This window comes from Diadema antillarum, unplaced genomic scaffold (assembly GCF_040938485.1).
Source record: "Diadema antillarum isolate AM-2024a unplaced genomic scaffold, OU_Dant_1.0 seq00000810_RagTag, whole genome shotgun sequence".
Classification (NCBI taxonomy): domain Eukaryota; kingdom Metazoa; phylum Echinodermata; class Echinoidea; order Diadematoida; family Diadematidae; genus Diadema; species Diadema antillarum.
Genome location: NW_027271690.1, coordinates 1,259,994 through 1,284,197, shown reverse-complemented (window position 1 = coordinate 1,284,197; position 24,204 = coordinate 1,259,994). Strand labels below are relative to the sequence as shown.

Genomic DNA, 24,204 nt, shown 5'->3' with positions numbered 1-24,204 from the left:
TGTGTTATATGAATCTCAACTTACAAACCGTCGTTTCCAGTGGATGACATACCATAATCTTGTCATCAGATTTGTTCGGAAGCTACTACACCCGAGAACGCGCCAAAATTGAGGATCACCGGAGCTCACGCTGTTCGCATGTCACGAGTGTGTCACACGCTGTGAGACACGGAGTCCTCCTCAATAATCTGGTCATTTCACTTTATAAGGTCTTTTTAAACGGCTTTTAACCACAAATAGGTACGTGATTATGGAACACAATACAAGTGGGTAGGGCAAACTATGGATCGTTAATGGGGTAACAGTGATTTGATAATCAGGGTTGTTAACTAACCAAACAGACGGGAGAATAGGGTGATTAGCTCCGGAAGCTTCCAACATATTTATAGAATTACACCCCATAAAACGTAAATGGATTCCAACTCTCTCCCTCTCTCTCTTACCTACCCCCTTCTTATTCTCTTGCCTTGGTTCACTCCTACATTATAGAAAGACAAGAAAACGAGAGGACGACAGACAGACAAACAAATATACAGACAAACAAACATACAAAGGCTAGCAGTTGAAAATGGGCAATTGGCTTACAAATTAACTTGTCACTGTTGCCTTGCGAAAACTATGGAGTGACGGAAATATATCTCCAATGGCTTATTCGTTTTTATTAACGGCATAGATCCCAATTAGTTATGGTGGAGAATAAACTCTCGTAAAAAGTTACCTTGTGGTGTGACACAGGGCTCTATGTTAGGACCTGCACTTTTTTCTCAACTTAACAATTCTTTAACAATGATGTAACTTATCGGCAGATTTCAATTTCAGGCTTTCGCTAATCTAAAATTTGTTGTGTACATTTTGAAGCGAAGTATCTCAATTTGATATAGCAATAATGGATGTGCATTTTATAGGAAGGTTTCGAGTTGGTGAGACACAAATACGCTAACAAGTTTGTCAATATATGTATATGTATATATATATATCCCTATTGTAATGACGGGAGCCAAGCGTTCAATAATTTTAAAGGGGTAACCATCATCTCTTATTCTAATTACAGCTGTATGTTGAAATTGCGTCTTTTTCTTTTCTAGACAGAGATCAGCATTAAACATGAAATATCAAATCAACAAGGTAAATTAAAAAAAAAATAAAATGTGTTTGCAAAAGAGTTTTGCATACAGTAGTCTAGAAACATAATTTTCATACCTAGAAATATCTCGAATTTATTGCATAAAATACCACACTTTATGTATGGAATTGAAGTGTGGGTGACACATGTAAGACTATACAATGTGATCTATCACATTTAAAAACCCAAAGTACACCAATAACCGAAAAAATGAAAAATTATGATTTTTCACATTCATAGAGCAAATGGGAGAATCTCAGTGACCTCATGGTCACAAGCACACTAGCAAATTACATGCTGATTTCTACATGTATATTGAAATGCAGTGATGATAAACTGAAAGAGATGAAATTTTACCAATATTCTCAAAGAGTGTAACCTCAAAGGTACCATAATGTAAGTACTGATTCACACGATTGATGCAATAGACTATACAATGCACTCCACAAATTTGAGAAAACTACACAGCAACAACATAAATCATGAACTCTGACTCAATATGCACATGGACATGTATTAAACATGAATTTAGTAAATGTGACTCCCGTTATAACGAAGTCCTCAGAACAGGCAGTTTTCTTTTAGTATACTACAAGCATTCCCGTTATAACAAAGTCCTCGGGACCGGCGGTCCGTTCCGTTATTTCAAAATGTCTTTATAGTCGAACAGTAATGTACATTAAGATATAATTATAGATGATAATTTTGGGAACCTGGATGTTTACTTCTTTGTAACGAGATTTTGTCATGACCGTGTTTGTTATAACGGGAGTGCACTGTATTGCAATTACTCTACGACTGAACAATATATTATAAAGATATATAAATAGCAAGTCTGGGCCCTGAATTTTGATTTCATTGTAACAAGATGTTTTGCTTCAACTGTTTGTTAAAATGGGAATGCACTGTAAATAGCATAATCCTGAAAAGAGAAATGTATTTCTATCAATGTCTTATAGTCATTGGGATTACTGAATGTAAATTCATGGATTGATTTTCAAGAATGATTATTGGTACATGTGTCACATAAACAATGAGATTCTAGACATCATTTTTCTTAAAAGATGCAACAAAAATCAATATCCTGGATACATTTTGAGCGAAGTCGTGGACAAACCTCATCCACTTTTCAAAGGGAGATGTTACTCAAAGTTAACAATGATACGAGACAAATTAAACAATTACAACAGTAAAAAAAAGTCACTAAAACAGGTATACAAAAAGTTATGCATTGCTAAATTTAAAACACTTTTCGCAAAACGGTAAAATTCATTGAATTCGCATACATAATGTAATATGCAGACTCAGAAATTATGTAATGCAATTGTTATCCCCTTACAAGTCTCCAATATGGTTTTACAAGAAAATGAAATGATACCACTCTTTAGATGAATAATTCAGCAACTATACTTCCATTTGCAAGGTTCTCTGTTTTAAATCAGAGGATGTAATTTTTCTTCATATTCATGACAATAGAGAAAATGCACTAAATATAGGAGCCCAAGAAAACGTAGTCTTGTAAGGCTACAACATCATTACTTCTGCTATTTTGCACTGATTGGACTTTGTCCAATGGTCACTATTCTGTGAAAAATTTGTATGAACTGTTGATACCCTTAAGTTTTTTTTTTAATCTCCTGTCCCATTTGAGTCAAAATTTCTCTGTTTTGATTTTCCTGTATTCATAAAGTCAACTTGAATATGGAATAACCAACCTTAAAGGGATGGTATAATTTTGGTTGAGACCTAACTTCAGAAATCTAACATTTTTTGGTGAGATAATGAGAAACCTTAAATGAAATGTGAAAGAGCATGTAATTTCAAAAGGTATTCAATATTCATTTGATGAAAATTGGTTTTGAAATGGCTGAGATATCCAAAACGAAGCAAACCTAATAAAATGTGGGACCCACCTTTTATCATAATCACTTTGTTCTACTTTGTTTTTGGATGTCTCAGTCCTTCCCAAACCGATTTTCATCAAATAACCTTTAAAATTCCTCTTAAATGGTATCCTCTGCACTTTTGCCTAAGTGGTTTCTTAGTATCTCGCAAAAAGGTAAACGCTCAATGCTCGTCTCTACCAATACAATACTATTCCTTTAAACCTCTCACGGAAAATTGGCGGCGGTTCATGTACATAAAACGTGTGAGCACTGTGCAGGTAATATCAATTTACAGCAGGTTCCGGTTTTGGATGCCTCCAGGATAGATAACGTCAGCTGACGACACGAGGTACAAGGATGGCAATGATTGGAGGAATATCTACATGGTCCAAATAAACTATTCACCAAATGCCTTGTCGTTTTTGCCTTGTAACAGTTTTTCTATTTTCAAATGCGATGAATTCCTCCTCTTTGATGAGTAAATAGTCTTTACAGAGAAAAATTAATATTGGCAGAGAAGTGACCCACAATAAATAAATAGTATATTTGGTTTCTACCAAGGTTGGGAGTGCTACACAGATGGTCATAAATGGCATTTAGGTATATAGATGTATAAAAATTGACATATTTAATAACTCTAAGAAGTTCATCATATCAGAGTCATGTAACACCATCGGAGTAAAAATCTTCAACAATAGTACGCCAATCCCTCAGCTGTGTTTCTAGCTGAATGCTGTAGCTTTCGTCTTCCTACAAGTAGTGCGGCAAGGATGCTTTAAACATACAGGGAACATACCTTTAGTTTGTTTCACTAGAGGAATTTCAGAACATAAATGATAATAATAATATGGTCTTCTATATGCATGGTAGCCACTTCAGTGTTGCCACTGCTCTACTGGAGGGCCCAGTCATTAATAGTCATCATGAAATTAAGGCCTAGCATATACCAGCTATATACCGTGGGACCTCTTTTTTAAAGAGGTTGGACGTAACAAAACTGTTTCATCACAATGTGATTTTGCAGGTCCTAACTCTTGGAACATTTCTTTGTGTTTGTACATACCCTGATACAGCAAGAAAAAGATATAACAAGGTAATTGCCATAGTTTTTAGATCTTCTTAGAACGAGGATTCTCTTTACATAATTTGCCCCTCCTGGGAAATATTTCAATGTGGCTTGGCAGCCATGGGCTTGCAGACTGGACTCCATGTAAAGTCTATTTGTCAGTGCTCTAACGAGCAGTGTTGCTAATCACCCTGTAGGAGTGTTTCACCAAGTTTTTGAGTGGAAATACTCCCGAAAATGCCGCATTACCTTGAAGTTTTGCCCTCATTCATATTCGAGATACGAATTAATATGAGTAAGTTGTGTTTCATGACTTTTTTGTACTCATTTGTGTAAAAGAGGCATGTACGTGCCTGTCATTACAGTTACAGTCGTAGAAGCAAATTGACTATCAACCTGTCTACGACGGTCACCTCTTATAGTTCCATTTAAATGCCTGTAATGACATATTTGAATGTATTTGTTTTCTGAAACAGTTACAAAAATTCATATTCAAAATAAAAACATGTGTCTTACACATTCACAATAACCAACACCAACACAATATATATAGTACCTGACCACATAATGTGCATAAATACTTCCAACACAATGGATCTTGATACATACGAGTACATAAAGAAAATCGGGGTACTTTATGTATTATTGTGGTACTGGTATTTTACACTCTCATGATTTTGTTCAGGCAAGAATAATGTGGCCTATACAAGTTCATAACAAAGAACTTTAAAGTGTCTGTTGAGTCACAATATGATAATGCTGATGAATATTTGGATTTGTTACGGGTAGCTCTAAAAAGAGCTGAGGAAATTAGACCAAAGTTCTTTGAACTGAGTAGCAATAAACTGACTGGAATCTTAAATAAAAACAAGTGCCATAGGAATCTTTGGCTATTATGACATCTCTGTCCATTCCAGTCCCACTGGAATCAAAACAGATTTTCTGCACCTTCTAATGAATTGACTTTTATGACTTTTCAGGATTTAAAAATGGTAAGATTAAAAAATATGGGGACGTATTTCTGCAATTGATTGACATACTGTCCTTCATCACCGTAAATACACAATGATTATACAGTGTTTGAGTAGCAGCAACAATAAAAATCATGACCATACACACTCCACGGACTCCTATTGGTTGTCAGACAGGCGCCATATTCACTACACTCACTACTGAGCTTCCATCCGATAAGCAGCGATGACGTTAATACCTTGTGGAAGCTGGATAGTGCGTATCTACCGGTATTCAAATTAAAGATTCTCGCATTGAGTTGTTTTTATCAAAACTGATTGATAAATTCATTATTCAGTGTTAAAGGACAAGTTCACCTTCATAAACATAAGGATTGAGAGAATGCAACAATATTAGTAGAACACATCAGTGAAAGTTTGAGGAAAATTGGACAATCGATGCAAAAGTTATGAATTTTTAAAATTTCTGTTTTGGAACCGCTGGATGAGGAGACTACTACAGCTTGTGAGTCATATGCGTACAACAGTATAAAGAAAATATAAAGAAAATTCAACATATTTTCACTTTTTTCGCATAATAAAAGAGCACTTGACTTGCCTCTTTCTAAAGGCAGGGGGAATAATATTACCCATAACATTTGTCGGTAACGAGTCGGGGGAATGTGTACTTTTTTCATAAGATGAAATTTTGTGAAATTCTCTTTATATTTTCCTTATATTGTTGTACGCATGTGACATCTAAGTTTTTCACACACTGCAGTAGTCTTCTCATCCAGCGGTTACTGCACAAAAACTTCAAAAATTCATAACTTTTGAACGGATTGTCCGATTTTCCTAAAACTTTCAATGATGTGTTCTATTAATATTGCTACATTCTCTCAATCCTTATGTTTATGAAGGTGAACTTGTCCTTTAAGAGTTAAGAGCCATGAAAAAAAAAAAAGGTAACAAATCATTTCTGCAACATCATACGAACTAGACAGTGTGGCAGCATGAAAAATACATTACATGTATTACTTCATAATCTAAACATGTAAAAAATGTCTCTGGAAATTATACATTGACAAAATTTCAACAAAATAAATCTTTTGTTTTCTATTTACACATGACTTTCAAAGTTCAAACAAAAGAAGAAGAAGGAAAAAAAAATTCACAAAACCGCCACTCTTTCAGCCAGTCTTTCCAGGTTTTCTGGTACCGAGGAAATGTCATCAAAAGCGTTTATATAATGCCTGAAGAGATCCTTGTCATTTGATTGGTTGTTTGATATTGATCATTCGGCCCATTTCACTATGACGTCATGACGTCATCATATGTGCAATTTTGGATCCATACAATCTGCTCCATTGCACGCTCGTTGAGAGCCTAAAAACACCACGCATGTAAAACGCTTGCGTTTGCAGTGTATGTATGCGACAGGGCGCTATAGCGTTAAGCGTTCAGTGAGCACTCTCTCGATTTCAGATTCTCTGTTTCTAAATTAAAACATCAAATGACAAGGATCTATTTTAGGCATTATATAAAACAAATAATAAATGATTTTCATTCGTGCAATGGACAGAATATTTCATTCGGTGAAAGATGAAATGTTTGATCCATTCAACTTGGCTGTACCTCTTTGAATGGATCATTTCATCTTTCACCTCATGAAATATTCTGTCCATTGCACTCACAAAAATTCATTATTTGTATAAAAGAAAGTAAGACCAACTCATTGCACAACTTTACACCACTCATTTAGATGCTTCCAACTCTCATGCAGCACATCTGTACACATGAATGCAGTCACAATACATTAAGTGAGTCCTGTCTAAATGACAGTGATGCAAAGATGAAGCTCAATTCCTTCCTGTAATCAAGATTGTGGGAAACGGTTTCTGCAGTCACTTCACTTGTCCCAAGTGCTCCCTAACCTCAATTTCATGTTAGTCATGACATACTTTGGCAGAAGTGGCATCCATGGTGAGTGAATGCTTCCTCCTCCTACTACGATACGAAATCCTCATCTTTGCTTTTGATAGACCTTCACTGAGAGAAATATATATTTTTCGCAACTTCCTGTGCAACTACATGTAAGCCATGTCAGATGTGTGACTGGTTTTCAGTAGCTACAATCAGTGAAGGGTATCGTTGGTCCTTTGAATGTTAAAATCGTCTTACAGGCATTGTCAAGCCTCCTCTGAATGCAGACCATATCAAAAGTTGATGCCTTTCATGGCAGATTTGGAATTCAGTCACAAGGAACAGCCTTTACTGCCTTCGTCATGAATCTTCACAGAGCTCTTCAAATTGTTCAAGTAGTTCCATAGCACTGGGTCTGTCTTTAGATTTTCCACTAAAACAAGGCGTGAGGATTTTGCGATGGGCTGGCTCCACACTCTTAAGTGACTCCGGTTCAAACTTGCCGTGCATAAATCTCCTGATGAGGTGTACAGGTCTCATTTTGTCATCGTACATCTGGGTTTCCCCAAAGAGTTCCACTAGTGTGGATGCCACCGACCATACATCCTGGGCACCTGTGAAAGAGCCACCGCGTTCTTCTTCCAAAACAAGTTCTGGTGCCATGTACATATAGGTACCACGAGCACCGGTGATCATGGTAGAGGAGGACATCTCCGCTTGCTGTTTCAAGTGAGACAGCCCGAGGTCACATAGGTAGGGCTTGAGAGTTAGATGCTCCAGCTGTAAAGATGTTGGGAGATGGTCACAGGCCGGTGTTGACGTAAAGAGGATGACAAAACAGAGAGCAATGTCATGAATTACAAACTGTTTTTCATATATATTAAACCCTTTATAATGTAGGCAAAGAATATCACCATCATCCGATCCCCACCCAAACCCCAAACAAACACATACTTTAAAAGGGCCAACAAGCAAAAACAAAACAAAACAAAACAAGCAAACAAGCAAACAAATAAACACACAACCAAACGAGGACAAGACATTGGCAAATCCCCCCCCCCCCCCCCCCCCATAAACAAGAGACAGGGAGTGCAATGCATAGTAAATTCAGGGGATGCAAGACATAGATTGTAGTTTCCATGCCAGACACATCCAATCATGTTTGTCACCTCTGACATGGATTTCATATCTTAATGATTTTCCTCTTCAAATAAATACAATTTTAGTGTCAAGTTGTGTTTATTGCGATAAATTGATCAACTCAGTGCTTGTTTGCGTCAATGTAGGGCAATTTGTCAATCCCTTGCATAAAAACATCTAAATGGAAGAATTTCCTGAATTTGAATGATTGACAAATTGCCCAACATCGACGTAAATAAGCACTGAATCTATCAGTGTTTTAGTAGTAGGGATGACAAAAAATCATGGGCATACTGCTTTCAACTGCATTCAATTGCTTTCTGGAACAGATAAGTCAAGTGCTCTTTTATCATGCCACAAAAGTTACAATATGTTGAATTTTCTTTACATTTTCTTCATACCATTGTCCATTATGACATCATGAAGTGTAGTAGTCTCCTTATCCAGCACTGACAGCACCAAGACTTTAAAAATTCATAACTTTTGAATGAATTGTCTCATCTTCCTCAAACTTTCACTGATGTGTTCTACTGATATTGCTGCATTCACTCAATCCACATATACTCGGGACTCATCTTCAATGGGTTAAACATCATCCACAGACATCAAAATTTGAAAGATGGAAAGTCGCAATGCTCCAGCAGAATAAAAACATACCAAAATGTTGCCTGGTTTGATATCCAGGTGAATCAGCTTGGTAGAATGCATGAATGCCACAGCTGACAAGATATCACGTGACATGGTGTTCTTTTGGGTCGTTGTCAGCTTTAGCTTCTGCAAAAAAAAAGAAGAAGAAATAATGATACAAATAAAAAAAAATAAGAAAGAGACAGAGATATAAACAGAGAGAGAGACAGACAGAGTAAGATGGAAATATGGAGAGACATATAGATGGATCTAAAGAGAGAGATGGAAAGAGAGACAGAAAGATGGATAAATTGAATGAGAGAGAAATTGATAGACAGGCCAAGAGAGAGAGATGGAGATATGGATGGAAAAAAAGAGAGATATAAATGGAGATATATAGAGAGAAAGGTGCATGAAGAGGGTAAGAGAGAGAGAGAGAGAGAGAGAGAGAGAGAGAGATAAAGAGATGGATGAAGGGATAGAGAGGGGAGGGTTTTGGAAAGAAATAGAGGGAGATGAACATAGAAGGGGAAAAAAGAGACAAGGCAACATCACCAATTTCCTTAAAAAACAATACAAAAATACTTTACTATGGTTTAGAGTGTACCACACCTAAAAACATTTGCTCTCTTGAACATATATCAAAATACAACAAACTAGAAATGTCGCTATGGCGACTGATGCCTCCGCCATAATGCATGATTCTCTCAATAGGCGTATAGTACAATGTCTTCACAATGTGTGATCCATATGACAGTTTCACATAACTGGCAAAATATTGAAATGACAGGTTTGTCAGAAATGTCTTGAACTGGGTTTGCTATAATCTTCTAAGAGTGCAGGCACACATATTTGGGGAATTGAGAATTTTTACTTGAATTCTGACAGACCTTTTTATAAGTTTATGCATTGATTAATTTCCAAGGTATGAAGAAAGAGTGTAATGACAGTACAAAATATATTTTTTATTTCTTCATTTTTTTATTTCATTTTTAAAAAAATATTATTATAATTATTATTATTATTATTATTATTATTATTTATTTATTTATTTATTTTTTTTTTTTTTTTTTTGGGGGGGGGGGGGCATTGAAACCTGGCCTTTGACCTTTTGGCTGGAAATTTCCCAGAGAATCTCCATTAGGTAATGCATGTATTAAGTTTTGAAACTAATAATGCAAGCATTGCATATCCTAGTATATGAGGGAAATAGTAAAATTTTGAGGAGTTGACCTTGACCTTTGACCCCTGACTATTGACCCCTGACCCCTAAATTCTCTAGATAATCCCTGTCAGTCAGTACATGCGTGTGTACCTAGTTCCACGAAGATACATTGAACCATTTGCAAGAAAAGTGATATTGCAACATTTTCACCTAAACTTTGCCCTTTTGACCTTTGACCTTATGACATGAAACTCTCACTGGAGAATCTTAACGCAGTAGTACATGTTCACACCAAGTTTCAAGAAAATACCTTCGGGCATTGCTTAGATATGGGGGAAATTGCAACATTTGTAGCATTTGACCTTGACCTTTTGACCTTTGACCTCTTGCCAATGTCACTAAAATCTACTCAACTAATTGTCCCATCATACATCATCCTTGGACCAAGTTTGGTGAAAGCTGCTTCATCCAGTTTTGAGTTATCACGTAAACAGATAAATTTTAGAATTTGACCTTGATCTTTGACCTTTGACCTCTGTCCAATTTCACTGAAAAACTAATCAAGTAATTGTCCCATCATACATCATCCTCCAACAGTTTGGTGAAATTTGCTCCATCCAGTCTTGAGTTATCGCGTAAACGGATACAATTTCATGATTTTACCTTGACCTTTGACCCTTGACCTTTAGCCGATTTCACCCAAAATCTTATCAAATAATTGCCCCATCATACTTCATACTTGGACCAAGTTTGGTAAAATTCCAATAAATATTACTCAAGTTATCGCGTAAACGAAAGCGGACGGACGTACGGACGTATGGACGGACGGACAACCCGAAAACATAATGCCTCCAGCACCACTTCGTGGCGGAGGCATAAAAATATTCTTACCTAAATATCAAAATACAACTTGTGTCCACAAACAGGTGGACACTCATTATGCGCTTCGGTGTAAACTGCCAGTGTTCCACATTATTCTGAGACTGCAACGCAAGCATGCTTTGTGAAACATTCTTTTTTTCCTCTCATAGTAACTTTTTATAGATTTTTGTTTTGCTGGACATGCAATGAGCAAAGATGTAGAGAAAATTCCAAGCACTGATTTGATGTAAATTTTATGACAAATCTATGATCACCTTTCATACAAATGACCAATAACTACATCATTGTCAATGCATGACTTTTGCATACAAAACAGAGACAGAAACCCTCAGAACTTACTTGAAAAGCCAATAGGGAACACTGCTTGATATTCATTTATCACACCATGCAAGATACATGTGAGAAGAATGGGATCTTGAGTGAAACTTACATTGTACAGTGGCATTTAGCGATTTATCAATCGGTTTTGGCGAGTTTCTGCCTTTGAGCAAAATATGCAAACTTGGCACGCTTTGACTGAGTCCGGCATAGAAATAGGTAAGCACCTCCTTACCATCCTGTATTTCAAGTAAGATTCTAATTGCAGATTTTATACAACCATATTATACCACACGTCCGAAATAAAAACCCCTTCATAAACTAAGACTTCATAGTGCACTTTTGGGGGCTGTTGTTGGCTGAATAATAAAAGGTAAAATAACACAAAGTCAAGAAAATGAATGGATTTCAGAGGGTCCTGCTTCAAGCTCTGAGGAAATTGTAGAAGTGTTGCCCTTAGCTGCTACCGATTAAAAGCCCCCCAATCATTTTATCAGGATGGCATTTTTCTTTAAAAAATGTAACTACATAATACCACACAGCATCACTCAGCTGAGCTCACTGAGCTATAAGCCAACTAGAAATCGGTATGCCTCTGCCATGATGCATGGTTCTCCCAGTAGGTCTATAGTAAGTCTTGACGATGCGTGACGACAGTTTCACATAATTGGCAAAATATTAAAATGACATGTTTGTCACAAATGTGTTCAGTGTTCACTTTATGCATAGACTAAGTTTCAAGAAAATATCTCCAGGTATTGCATAGTTATGGGGGAAATAGTGAAATTTTGAGCATTTGACCTTGACCTTTAGGATGTGCACCCATAAGCTGATAGGCACAACTTTTCCCACTCATACATATACATGCCAAGTTTCATTAGGATACCTCAAACCTTTTCTGATTTTGTTTTTAAAGTTACGCTGTCCACAAAATTGATTACAGACAGGACGGGCGACCCGAAAACATAATGCCTCCCCCAACACTTCGTGGTGGAGGCATAAAAAACCCTGTAACACACGGAGTCTGCACCTTACCTTGCCCGTTTTGGAAAAAATGGCTTCGTGTAGAGTTGGACCTTTAATGAAGGCCATTACCAGGAAGGCATTTGTCTCATTGTAGCCTAGAGCCATCAGCTGCACAATGTTTGGATGAGTGGCTTGCCTGAAATAGCAAACAGATCACCATGTCTCGTGAATGGCACATGTGGGTATCTGGAAAGCGCATAATTTTTGCCAAAACCGTTTGTAAACCTTTCTTACTTTATCAAATACTATCATTACAATCATTATTGCCAATATTAATCTGAACAAGAGACCTAGTGGGTGTAGCATTCACCGGAGTACTGCAAGTTCCCCTTTCACACAATCTTGGAGACTGTTACTCCAGAAAACCATAGCAAACTTGGTGGGGCCACTTTATGGGGCCTTCAGGGCCCAGGGGGGGGGGGGGGGGGGTATAGTGTCTATTAGTATATATTCAAGCACACTTGCAAAAAACACCACCTGCCGGATTTGCAGAAAATTTGATCGCACATCTTCAAATGGAATATCAAAATAGGAAAACTGGCCCACACTTAGGTCCCCGCCCAAAGGGGGCCATCCCCTGGATCTGCCGTAAACGAACTTGACAGTATGTACTATATTTACTCAGAGCATTTCTGGTTTTATAAATGAAGTTTCTATAGATTCTCTAATATGGGGTCTTTGGGGCCTCTGGATTACCGCCACCCCAAGTGAATATTATGCAGCCATGGTACTAAATTAGGCATCTGGCTGCATCTATCGACTTACTTGTGAATGGCAACCTCTTTTTCCACCTGGGATCTACTGCTGCCCTCTAGGGGCAGCTTCTTGATAGCCACCTGGGTTCCCCTCCAGCGCCCTCTATAGACCTGTCCAAATGAACCTTTCCCAAGAGACTCGTGCAGGTCCAGTTCATTATAGTCCACTCGATGCACTCCTTCAAAGTCTGAAATACAAAAAAAAAAGGCATGCTGAACACATTGAACCTTATTCTTGGAAAACAATCCCTTATGATTTAGCGGCATTTTTATCCTAATGGCAGTTTTGAGAGAAGAGTTTTATACTTGCGCTTCAAGCACTCAGCACAAATACTGTCATGAATGGAAATAAAACAATAGCTATTTAAAATTAGGCAAAATTTCACTGAACGTGATTAATACTACGTTTACACCATGTTCCTGGGAGCTTATGGCAATCACACTTCTGGCCACCATGAACAAAACGGGATGGATGTGAGACAACGCACTTGCTGAAAACAGACCTTGAGATGAATTTTTGCATTGTCTCAGCTGCTGCTTTTACTTCACACAGTTAAATAAAGTTTTGCTGAACAAGATATCAATATACTGGTGGTAACAATGCCGGTTTTTGCTACAATGTGGGCAGTTTTATTGACCGTTACAAGTCAAATGCAAAGTTGCGTTTGATTCATCAAAGTTACATTTGATATTTACGTAGGAAATCAAACACAAGTCACTTCAGCAATGCGCTTTTGTTTAAATGCAAAGTAGAGTGTAATTTGAGGGACTTGCGTTCAATTTTTCGAGTTGTGTTAAAATGCAAAGTTTCTAGCGACGGGGCCTAGACCTCCAATGTTTCTAACTAAAAAATAGGGATGATTCGGCTCAAAAGTAGGAAAGAAAGAGCAATTTTCATTGGAGTGTATAGCAAAATTATCGAAAAAAATAGGTAAATCTTTTTGAAACAAGAGCTGAGAATGGTCAAAAATCAAATTCCTTCCTCCAAATTCAGAATGGTTGGAAGGTCTGTCACACTCAACCTTCGTATTTGTTTTTATCTTTTTGACTAGAGAAACTTTCCAGTAAGAAACATGCAGAATTTCTCTCACCGAAATGTGCTGGAGTATCGTCCATTGGTTCAGGAGACACCGGTTTTTCCTCACCAATCTTCTCCTGCGGAAGATTGAAAACCCGCTGCTGCTCGCCCCAATCGCTTGTGTCTTCCAAACTGTATCAAAGAGATCAAATTTTTGCATGACTGCAAGCTCTCAGGTTGATCACAGAGCAGAGTGTCCCTCTAGCTTCTCTGAAGCACCTGAAGTAGCATTTCTCTCTTTTGGTGACGTCCCCCCAATAATCACTCACACGTCATCAACCATGATCAACATACTGAAAAGTATTCACTGTTACATAACAGATACAATTAAGTACATTGTCCCTTCCAACGTTATAATTTGCGCTAAAAGGTGGTAGCATTTACAACACTGTAGATATCACACAATTGCATCTACATATCTTTATTTCAGTTTTCTGGACATTTTAGCCTTCTAGAAGGCTACAAGGCCTTCTCACTAGACCTTGAGTTGGAGAGGTGCAGTATCTTGGAACATAATCAACATTATTTTAAACTACTTAAATCACTTCCCTGGTTGACAAAACAATCAGCCCCATTCACCACTCTCCTTTCAACATAATCAAACCGCACTTACACAGAAAAAGCTAAACATACAATTAAAGTGACTGAAAGCGGCAGATGAAAGATCAATGAATTGTGAAATCATGCCACACGTTTGACTTAATGAATTCAAGAAAGTCAAGTTCCCCTTCAAAGTTATATACAACCTGTATGGTTGATATACGACCTCACCGCACCAGTGGCAGACCATTGACAAAGTTTCACATAAGGGCATGTATAAAGTCTGTATGTTGGCACATACAGCTTTCTGCCATAAGATGAAAAAATGTGACACTTTGGAACCAACACATTATATACACACATCTAAATATTCTTGACATTATTCTCCATCACCATGGTGACATAATGCGGACACTGACCTTGTTTGCCGACGTTGGGAGAACTTTAAAAGGCCATCCTTGAGCGCCGAATCCCTCAGGTACTGCAGGGGGTTGTCACCAGCATCGTTCTCCTGTGCGATCTTAGCACCTTTCTTTATCAGGTAAAAGAGCAGGTTTGCCCCCGGTTTGTCAAGGAGGGACTTATCGATTTCCTTGGAAAGCTGTCACAACGATTGAAAAAAAAAATGACTTCAGGCATGCTGAAGATATCATGCTAGTCGTAGGAAATTGCTGTGCCTACCAAATTTCTTTACAGATTCATTAGTCATTTAAAGTAGCCCTATCATACAAGGTCACTACAGAATGACTAAGAAATCTACTTGTAACCATTATCAATATATGAATATATGAATCCCTGAACATCCATTTTGACGGAGGATGATGCTCTTGGCATAATGACACACAGGCTGAGTTGAAATAACATTATCTGATATATGTCCTCAAACCATGACATTTAAAAGCCTAGTGCATTTTAAGAATGCCAGTTTGACCCCTCCCCCCCCCCCCAAAAAAAAAAGAAAGAATAAATAACAATAATAATAACAATGTAAAAAAAGGGGGAGATTGAAGCATCATTGAAAAGCATGTAACATGGGTCTATGGTGCTGGAAAAATACTCACAGAAAACTCTGAACAATCAATGATATTGTAATATCTACCACAAAAATATTCAGCATGCAAAGGAGAAGTTCTTCTTCATAACATGTGCATTGAGAGAATGCAGCAATATTAGTAGAACACCTAAAAGTTTGAGTAAAATCACACAATCCTTTCAAAAGTTATGAATTTTTGAAGTTTCAGCTCTGCGATTGCTGGATGTGAAGACTACTACAGCTAATGATGTCATATGTGTAGAACGATATGAAGAAAATACAAAGAAAATTCAGCATATTTTCACTTTTCTCGAATTATAAAAGAGCACATGACTTGTGTCTTTCAGAAGGCAGGAGGAGTACTACTACCCTTGACAAATATCAGTTACAAGTTGAGGGAATGTGTACTTTTTTCAAAAAATGAAATTTCGTGGAATTGACTTTATATTTTCCTGATATCGTTCCATGCATGTGACATCATCAACTGTAGTAACCTTCTCATCCAGCAGTGACTGCACAGAAACTTTGAATATTCATAACTTTAGAACAGATTGTCTGATTTTCCTCAAACTTTCACTGATGTGTTCTACTCATATTGTTGCATCATCCCAATCCACACAAACATGAAGGTAAACTTGTCCTTTAAATCAAATGAAAGAAAAATCAGCTTCTGGAATTTAGAAAAAAAGTACCAGACGAAGAATGCTGCTCTCCCCCTCCGGAGAATGGAAATGTCTTGACCTCACAGCCGCAAGATGGAGGCACGTCTCTCCGTCCTGGTTGACCGCCGACAGTCTTGCACCCGCTTCCACCAGCTGGATGACAATCCTGATGTGCCCCCCTGAGAGGGCTTGGAGGAGTGGTGTGTTACCCTGGTAGTTGGTCACCTCCAAATCACACTTGCCCTGTCAGGGAATCACAAAGAGTGATGTTGATAATGACGACGACAACAACGAAAACAACAACAACGACAACAACAATAATAATAATGACAATAATAATAATAATAATAATAATAATAATAATAATAATAATAATAATAATAATAATAATAATAATAATAATAATAATAATAATAATAATAACAGTAATAACAATAATGACAATTACATTCTATCTCTTATTTTATCCAGGGTAGCCTCTTAAGTGTTGCCACTGCTCTACCAGAGGACCCAGCAATTATTATCACCCCAGCATTGTCAGGTACCCATTTATACACCTGGGTCGAGAAGGATGTTGTGGGTAAAAACATCTTGTCCATGGACGTAAGCTCTGGGCAGGGATCGAACGTGGGTCCTCCGATTGGGAGTCGGAAGTATTATCCATTACGCAACATTGCCCTAACGATGGTTTTATTAGTTATGTTGATATAGGGTAGTTAGTCAATTGGCTGCAATTAAAAACAAGTCAATGCAACAAAATAAGCAGTATACTTGGGTGACCTGCACCTCGTCATAGTTAATGTTTGCGCATATTTGAATCACATTTCGCCACCGAAATTCTTTGAAATCTGACTCACATACAGGAAAAATGCTGAAAATTCCAATGGAATCACAAGTTCACTGATCAATATCGAAAATTTGCAGCTATCGTCGTCAAACGCGTACGATGTGAAAAAGTTGCGCGCTACGGAAGGGGCCCGCAACTCGTCACCCGCGCTCCCATAAACAAAGCACGTAAAAGACGTGTGCGGGTGACTGTGATGCTCCCATAGACATATACGTACAAGATGTGTGCGGGGACAGTGGTGATACTTATAACACATATTCCGATTAAAATTTCAGATTTTCGCGAAAAACCGTTCGGTTTTCACCACAATTTGCTTGGTTGTGGTAGCCCCGCCAAGTTTCAAGCTTATAGAACACAATCCCGGGCATAAATTTTTGTTTAGTGCGCTTAAAACAATTTTAAGCGGGGTGACGGTATTTGGGCCCCTGACGAGGTGCGGGCACCTCACTATACCTACTGCATGCTATACGGATTAGAACCAGCACTGGCTTTCGGGCAGGAGCTCAGCAATCAAGTGGATACAATGCCTGTCTTGTAATCAAGAGATCATTGGTTCAGATCCAACCATGGCATGTACAGTGCATGCTAATGATCTTTTTTTTTTTTCCATGGTCATTACTACAACACTGAATACTCAGTGCTTATTTATGTCGATGTAGGGTAATTTGCTCATCAATTGTAATAAAAGCAGCCCAATGCAAGAATTAATGTATTTGAAGAATGGTCTTTGATCCATAAAGATGATTGCAACAAGATGCCCTCATTTTGTACCTTTTTGAGAAGCTAATTGTCAAAATAAATTTATACAGTTACATCTAACCTTCTGTGATCTGTAAAATGATTGGCATGCATGTTGAAGTGCTTTCTTTGAAAACTGATGCAGATATCTGGCAACTATTGAAATAAATAGAGATTACTTAATCCCTCTAATCTCATAAGTGTCATCATGGTCTTCTTGTTTGACTGAGGCACATTGCTACACCTAAGTTTGGCTTGCTAATCAAGGACTAGGTCAAGTTTGGATAGATTGCTGAATGCTTGTAGAAAAGCTTGGCAGGTTAAGCCCAATGTCTGGACACACAAAGGGATACATGTGAAATTTACTTTACAAGGTGCTGTAAATAGTGCAAGTTTCCTTTCCAGTTATCTTATCACCTCCTCTCCCCCTCCCAGGAATATACATTCCTGAAAAATTATTCCACCACCCTAACAAATCCACTGGTAAGCAAGTTAATCACACTGATCATGGGGTTGACATGAGGTCACACTAACTTTGATGAGTTCTCCAACCACGTCCTCAAAGTTGTTGCTGACAGCAATGTGGAGGGCAGTCTGACCATCATATCCACTCAGCATGTTGATCAAGGATGGTTCATGTGTGACCAGACAAGTTGTGGCACTACAAAAATAACAAACAAACAAACATACATTTAAAGCAAACAATAAATAACATGTGTAGAGACAGACAATGGATGTGCAAATGTATAGTAGCATGTTGGACACAAAGCACATAGATAGATTGACAAAAATTGATAAATAGATAGATAGATAGATATAGATAGATAGAAAGAGAGAGGGATAGGGAGATAGGGGGAAGATGGGGTGATTTTAAATCAATTGATCTGCACTGAATCTGGCTTCACAGAGAGATTACACACAACAGCAACAATATTTAGTTTTGGTTGATTTTATTCATTTTTTTTTAGACAGAACCAATATGAGCTCAGAATCTTATGAATGAGAGTACTTCTATTTGATAGAAATTTTATATCTAAAAAAATATTTGTGTATTCATACCTGTGTACCAGTTCAATATCATTCCTGAAAATTTCCACAACACAAAACATTCCAGGAAAACAATGTCATGGGAAATTCATTTCACTCCATCATTATTCCAAAGGTATTCCATGTGCATCATCATCATCATCAATCATGATGATTACTAGTTATCTAGATTACTAGTAATCACCATTAATGTACCATAAGTGATCCAAAGATCATCATTTCACCTGTTTGTATCCATGGGTCAAAAAGAACAGGGAATTTTGAAACTACTTGCTTTTTTGTCTACTTCTGACTTAAATGCAAGTTTATCTATTCAAATATTGTTTGTTTGCTTGTTTAATTCATTTTTCCATCTGAGATGAGGGCTGGATAGCTCATACTCTGCTGCACTAGCTGGTCTTCCATGGAGTCCAATTGGATGTGAAGCAGACCACTTCACTGCATTATGCACCCTGCTCTTTGCGATGAATGAATGAAGTGGGATCTTTCACATGCCCGAGTTCCAATTCTCTCGCACACGGGACCTCTATTTCATGTCCTAACTGAGAGACAGAATGTTTTGCCTAATACTAAGGAGGGGATGGTATGACTTCATACCACGGCATTGCTCACTTTGCCTCGGGAATCAAATGCGGATCCTTTGGATCTGGAGGCGGACGCACTACCTACTGAGCCAAATCACAGCCATTTTTAATAAAATTGCAACATAGAGTGTAGTTTCTCTCTATATATACACGGTACATGGTAAATCTCCTTGTGTTACTTACTACTTGTTTCCCCGCAGTGCGGCATAGTGGAGTGGAGACAGGCCTTTCTTGTTGCACATGGTGAGATCTGATTGAGGCCACTCCACCAGGTATTTCACCACATCTCGTTTGTCTTTGTGTATTGCATCATGGAGGGCAAGATCCCCAGCTTTATCCTGGAAAACAAACATGTTTAGAGTTTACACAATTGTCATGTTTTATGACATATGTTGTGTCTGTACAAAATTTGCAAATTTACTTTGAATTAGGATACCACTGTATTTAACAGTTTTAACGAGTAAATGTTAATTAGTTAAAGTACCATTAATAAACACAGAATAACACTGATTGATGTATTCAATCTTTCCAGATTTCCATGTAATACCAGATTTCATACAAAGGTATCTAAATCTCCCAGGAGTATCCACAATATTGATAAAAAATATTTCCCCAACTGGCATGTATCACTCAAAAACTTTAAAGTCCAGATTATCATTGGGAGCAGCGATTCAAAAAATGTTCGAGATATCACATTTGATGTATATATGTAGGGCAGTTGTATCACAAAACATCCATTAAAAAATGTTGCAATAAAGCATGAAATATAAGGAGATATCACTATTGTTCTCCATAAACCATAACTATAGACAGTTTAGTCTAGAAACATTTTTATTAGAACTATTGTTCACATTTTGTTCAACACTACCTAACATTGATTATACTGATTCAAATTTTTACATTGGTTGTTTCAATCCCTGACTCACATTTTAGCTGCAATAAGCTGCATTTTTGTTTCATCTGCAAAAGGTAAATATTACCTTTAACCTGATCCACAAGCTCAATGTCAAATGAGAAGCATATTTCCCTGCACTTCCAACTTCAGTTGATACCAGAAATGCATGCAGCACTTTTCCCATATTTCTACCGTACAATGATTGCAAGATCAAAGGAAACTTTGCGACATTTCTGTGCATTTTCTTACATTTTGCCCACTTTCATTCATCACTTTCAGATAACAAGATGCATACTATACTGTCCCTTGAATGGTGGAAGCAAATCAACTTCTCACCTGCAAATTGCAACTGCATCCTCTGTCTAGGAGGAGTTGCACACAATCTAGGTTGCCACGGCGTGCAGAAACATGAAGGCAGGTGCGTTGCTGTTTTTGGCGCACGTCGATAAAAGTTTGGTGGTCTGTGACGCCTGCCTCTTTACAGTGGTCAATCATGTATTTCATGATTTCCATGTTATTCCTGGCGAAAAGGGGAAAAAAAGACTTTTCACAATTTTGTGCACTCTTTCAGATTTGACAGTTTCCTAGAAGTATATGCTTATTAAGAATGGGACTACCAACCTAGGAGAACCAATGTGATTGACAGGTTAACCCTTCACATGCTACTTGCACAATGACCTACATACTGTGGAGGCAAGGTTTGCATATGATGAGTTTGATTGCATAACTAGTTAAGCACCACTTCTGAACATGGTACAGAAAGTCCTTCATCAGATACAGCAAAATAGAACATTGCCATTGATACTTTACTTAATGCATGAACAGGTAACATTCTTGACATTATGACTGAAAATATCCCTTATTTTCAACCATTTTTCTTATTTCCAGGTTTGACTGAAAATATCCCAAATTGACAAGAATCGAGTAAACTTTTTTGTCAAATTCTTCAGTTCACTTATAAAAAGAACAATGGCATGCTCTTCTACTGTAGTCTCACATTTATTAGACAATTGTTGTAAGCCACATCCACTAAACAAGTCATATCGATGGAGCTATCATTCAGGTACACATCTCTTCCTAATATTGGCACATTTATGATCACAGAAAAATATCAATGCTGATAATTACGTGCACTTATCTGCCCCCTTCCTCCTAGTACTTTTAGAGTAAAATTACGTATAAGTGCATCTTCTCAGACAAGGAATACATCATACAGTAAAACCAGAAATTTTTGAAAAATTCCGTGAGGAACCGAGATTCGCGAAATTGAAATGCACGAGAAAATTCCTGTCTACAACATATTAAATGCCAGTGGCAATACGTAAGAATGTCACGCTGTTAAAAAGGCAGATGGCTCCAATTTGCGAAAATCTAATGCCACGAATAATCTGGTTTTAGAGTATTCGAGTCACAGTTTGATAAGCAGGATTGAGAAGACCTTACCCGTAGGCTGCATAGAGCAGGGCAGTATCACCGTCACTATCTCTGTAGTCAAGAGAAGGCTTATACTGCATCAACACCTTCACAGCCTCCAAATGGCCCTGATGAGCAGCAACCTGCATCGGGGAGCGACCTGAGTATGCAGAGTCCACCTGGTGTATTGATATCAGAGAGACAACATTTAGATATCAAGTAAGGTGTAGCATATATACAAAAGCTACAATTACAAAGTCAATTTCTTTTCAATTCTAGAGGAAGCAATACATCAGATAACATCACAATAGGGGAAATTAGACATGTTAAAGCATAAAACTGTGTCATCCTGACTTTCTTATTGCCATTTATTTGAGACTAAAATACAGAGAAAGTTTCAAAACTCAAAGCTGCTGGCCTCCTTGGCAGAGCCAAAACTAAGGCCCGTTTCACAGGGATGTTTGTCAGATGCGGTAGTTGCAGATGCCACAGGACTAGTATAAAATAAATGCTTAAGGCTGACTCGTTGTTACCTGGATGTTGCCATGCCATGGTAACAAGTATTGTAACCTCCCTTCATGGCAAACATCTTTTAAGAAATGAGTCCCTGGTCCTATGTATTATCATTATGACTATTACTATCATCATCATTATCATCACTGCTATCAGCAATCATTACTGTCACCATCACTATTTTCAATATAAATTTTCTGTTTCTGTTCACTGAAGGTGAAATCTATATCGTGCGCTTTCATTGGTGTTATATTTACATTTTTCCCCCACAGTTTTTCTTTTAAATGAGAGGATTGTGACTGCTGAATGAGGTCTTTTCGTACCAAGCTGGGATTTGCTTCCAAAATCTTCCTGATCTCTTTAATGTGGCCACATGCTGCTGCCTGGCTGAGCTTCCGTTCCTCCATCTGTGTTGACGATCTTGGGTTACGAAGGGACCGGGGCCCACCTGCAAAAGTCCACAGTAAGTCAAATAGTCATCTGTGATAGTTAGGGCTTGGGACATTGCCACTATCTCTTAGGGAAATATGTGTACTTACAAGTCTGCTGTAAACATTAACATTCAGTCCAGAGAAGTCCAAGAAACCCCTCTTGAAACCTGAATCACTGAGCTACCCCCCCCCCCTCCATTATACAAAAGCAAGGATTGCATGTTTGTTGTTGTTGTTGTTTTTTTTAAATTTGCACACTTTACAATTTCTCGAAAGCTGCCTATTTCCATTGAATGAAAGGGATAGGAGCGAAAATTTCATTATCACTTGTCAAATGGGAGTCATTAGCAAATACAGAACGGGTTTTTTAGTTTTGTTGTGCAAATTTTCCTCAACAAGTTAATGTAACAATTTACAGGTTTTATTAATTTCTTTACTTTTTCTCATTTATTTCCTTATTCTTCTTGGGTGTTTCTTCACTTTTGATATTGCATCACATATTATGCTCAATCAAATGACAGTAGTATCAAACAATGAAAGCGTTAATAACAATTTAAATAGTTATGATTTATGGAAATAAGCATTGTTTTGCCATGGAATAACACAAAAAACATACTTTGGACAAGTGATTGGCTTCTGTTATTTGACACCAAAACTGTGGATCAAATCCTCACAAATTTAGTATCAAAATGAAAGGTACACATCAGAGACACAAGTTATATACGATACACAAAAAGGCCTGTCCGCTTTTCCCTTATGTGGCACCACCATCATTTGTACATGCTATGATCCCCTCCTAAAATCCATTGATCATACCTGCAAAATTTGGTTAAAATCAAGTCACTGGTTTTCCAAAAAGCAGAGATACAAAAAACAACAATGAAAATTTGCTTTTTTGGGCTATTTGGGTTCTACCCTAGGCCTCCCCCCCCCCCCCACACACACACACACCACCATCATTTGAACAAACTATGATCCCCTCTCCTTATTCATGATTTCTGCCAAATTTGGTCAAAAATCCAGCCACCAGTTTTCAAGAAAAGGGAAATGGGGGAAAACAAGGCACATGATGGAAAATGCTTGACAGACAATCAAGAAGTGAGCTGGACAAAAAAAAAAAAAAAAACGAACATAAGTTGTCCATCATCTGTGCTCCCTTTGGCATCATTCCAAGAGTCAAAAAGTGTCTGCCCACCTCCGGGGTGTGACTGGGCCCCTGCCTCTCGCTGGCCCGTCTCCACAAGGCTGAGGAAAACAGGTGGCAGTTCTTGCACTTCGTCCCCAATCTTCACCTGCAACCTTTGCGCTTTGTCCGGAGCTTTCATCACAATGCCTGGCCTACTTAATTGCCTTTCCTTGATCTGGTTGAGACAACAGTACAAGAAGAGAAAAACAACAGAAAAAATGATGAAGCCTTTGATTACCTCGTCTATGTCCATGTTAAAGTCCCAGTAAACTTTCATTGCTTGTGTCAAATGCTTGGCATTACCAAAAACAAAACAAAACATAACATAATAAAACCAAAAAAAAAAAAAATCAAATCAAAATGTAGACATGCTGCG

General features: G+C 37.8%; 1 protein-coding gene across 1 annotated transcript in view; it reads right to left on the bottom strand.

Annotated features, from left to right (window-relative positions):
- Positions 1-5,986: 5,986 nt before the first annotated feature.
- The window catches only part of LOC139739674 (uncharacterized), a 35,621-nt gene continuing 17,403 nt past the window's right edge, over positions 5,987-24,204 (bottom strand). The window contains exons 8-20 of the mRNA XM_071650285.1: positions 23,838-24,003; positions 22,535-22,659; positions 21,729-21,877; positions 20,622-20,805; positions 19,574-19,728; positions 18,294-18,420; positions 16,205-16,417; positions 14,899-15,080; positions 13,953-14,071; positions 12,872-13,049; positions 12,116-12,242; positions 8,746-8,862; positions 5,987-7,728 (exon numbers count right to left, since the gene is read on the bottom strand). Of these exons, the coding sequence (XP_071506386.1) occupies positions 7,309-7,728; positions 8,746-8,862; positions 12,116-12,242; positions 12,872-13,049; positions 13,953-14,071; positions 14,899-15,080; positions 16,205-16,417; positions 18,294-18,420; positions 19,574-19,728; positions 20,622-20,805; positions 21,729-21,877; positions 22,535-22,659; positions 23,838-24,003 (2,262 nt within the window). The 3' untranslated portion in view covers positions 5,987-7,308. The remainder of the gene's footprint in view (positions 7,729-8,745; positions 8,863-12,115; positions 12,243-12,871; positions 13,050-13,952; positions 14,072-14,898; positions 15,081-16,204; positions 16,418-18,293; positions 18,421-19,573; positions 19,729-20,621; positions 20,806-21,728; positions 21,878-22,534; positions 22,660-23,837; positions 24,004-24,204) is intronic.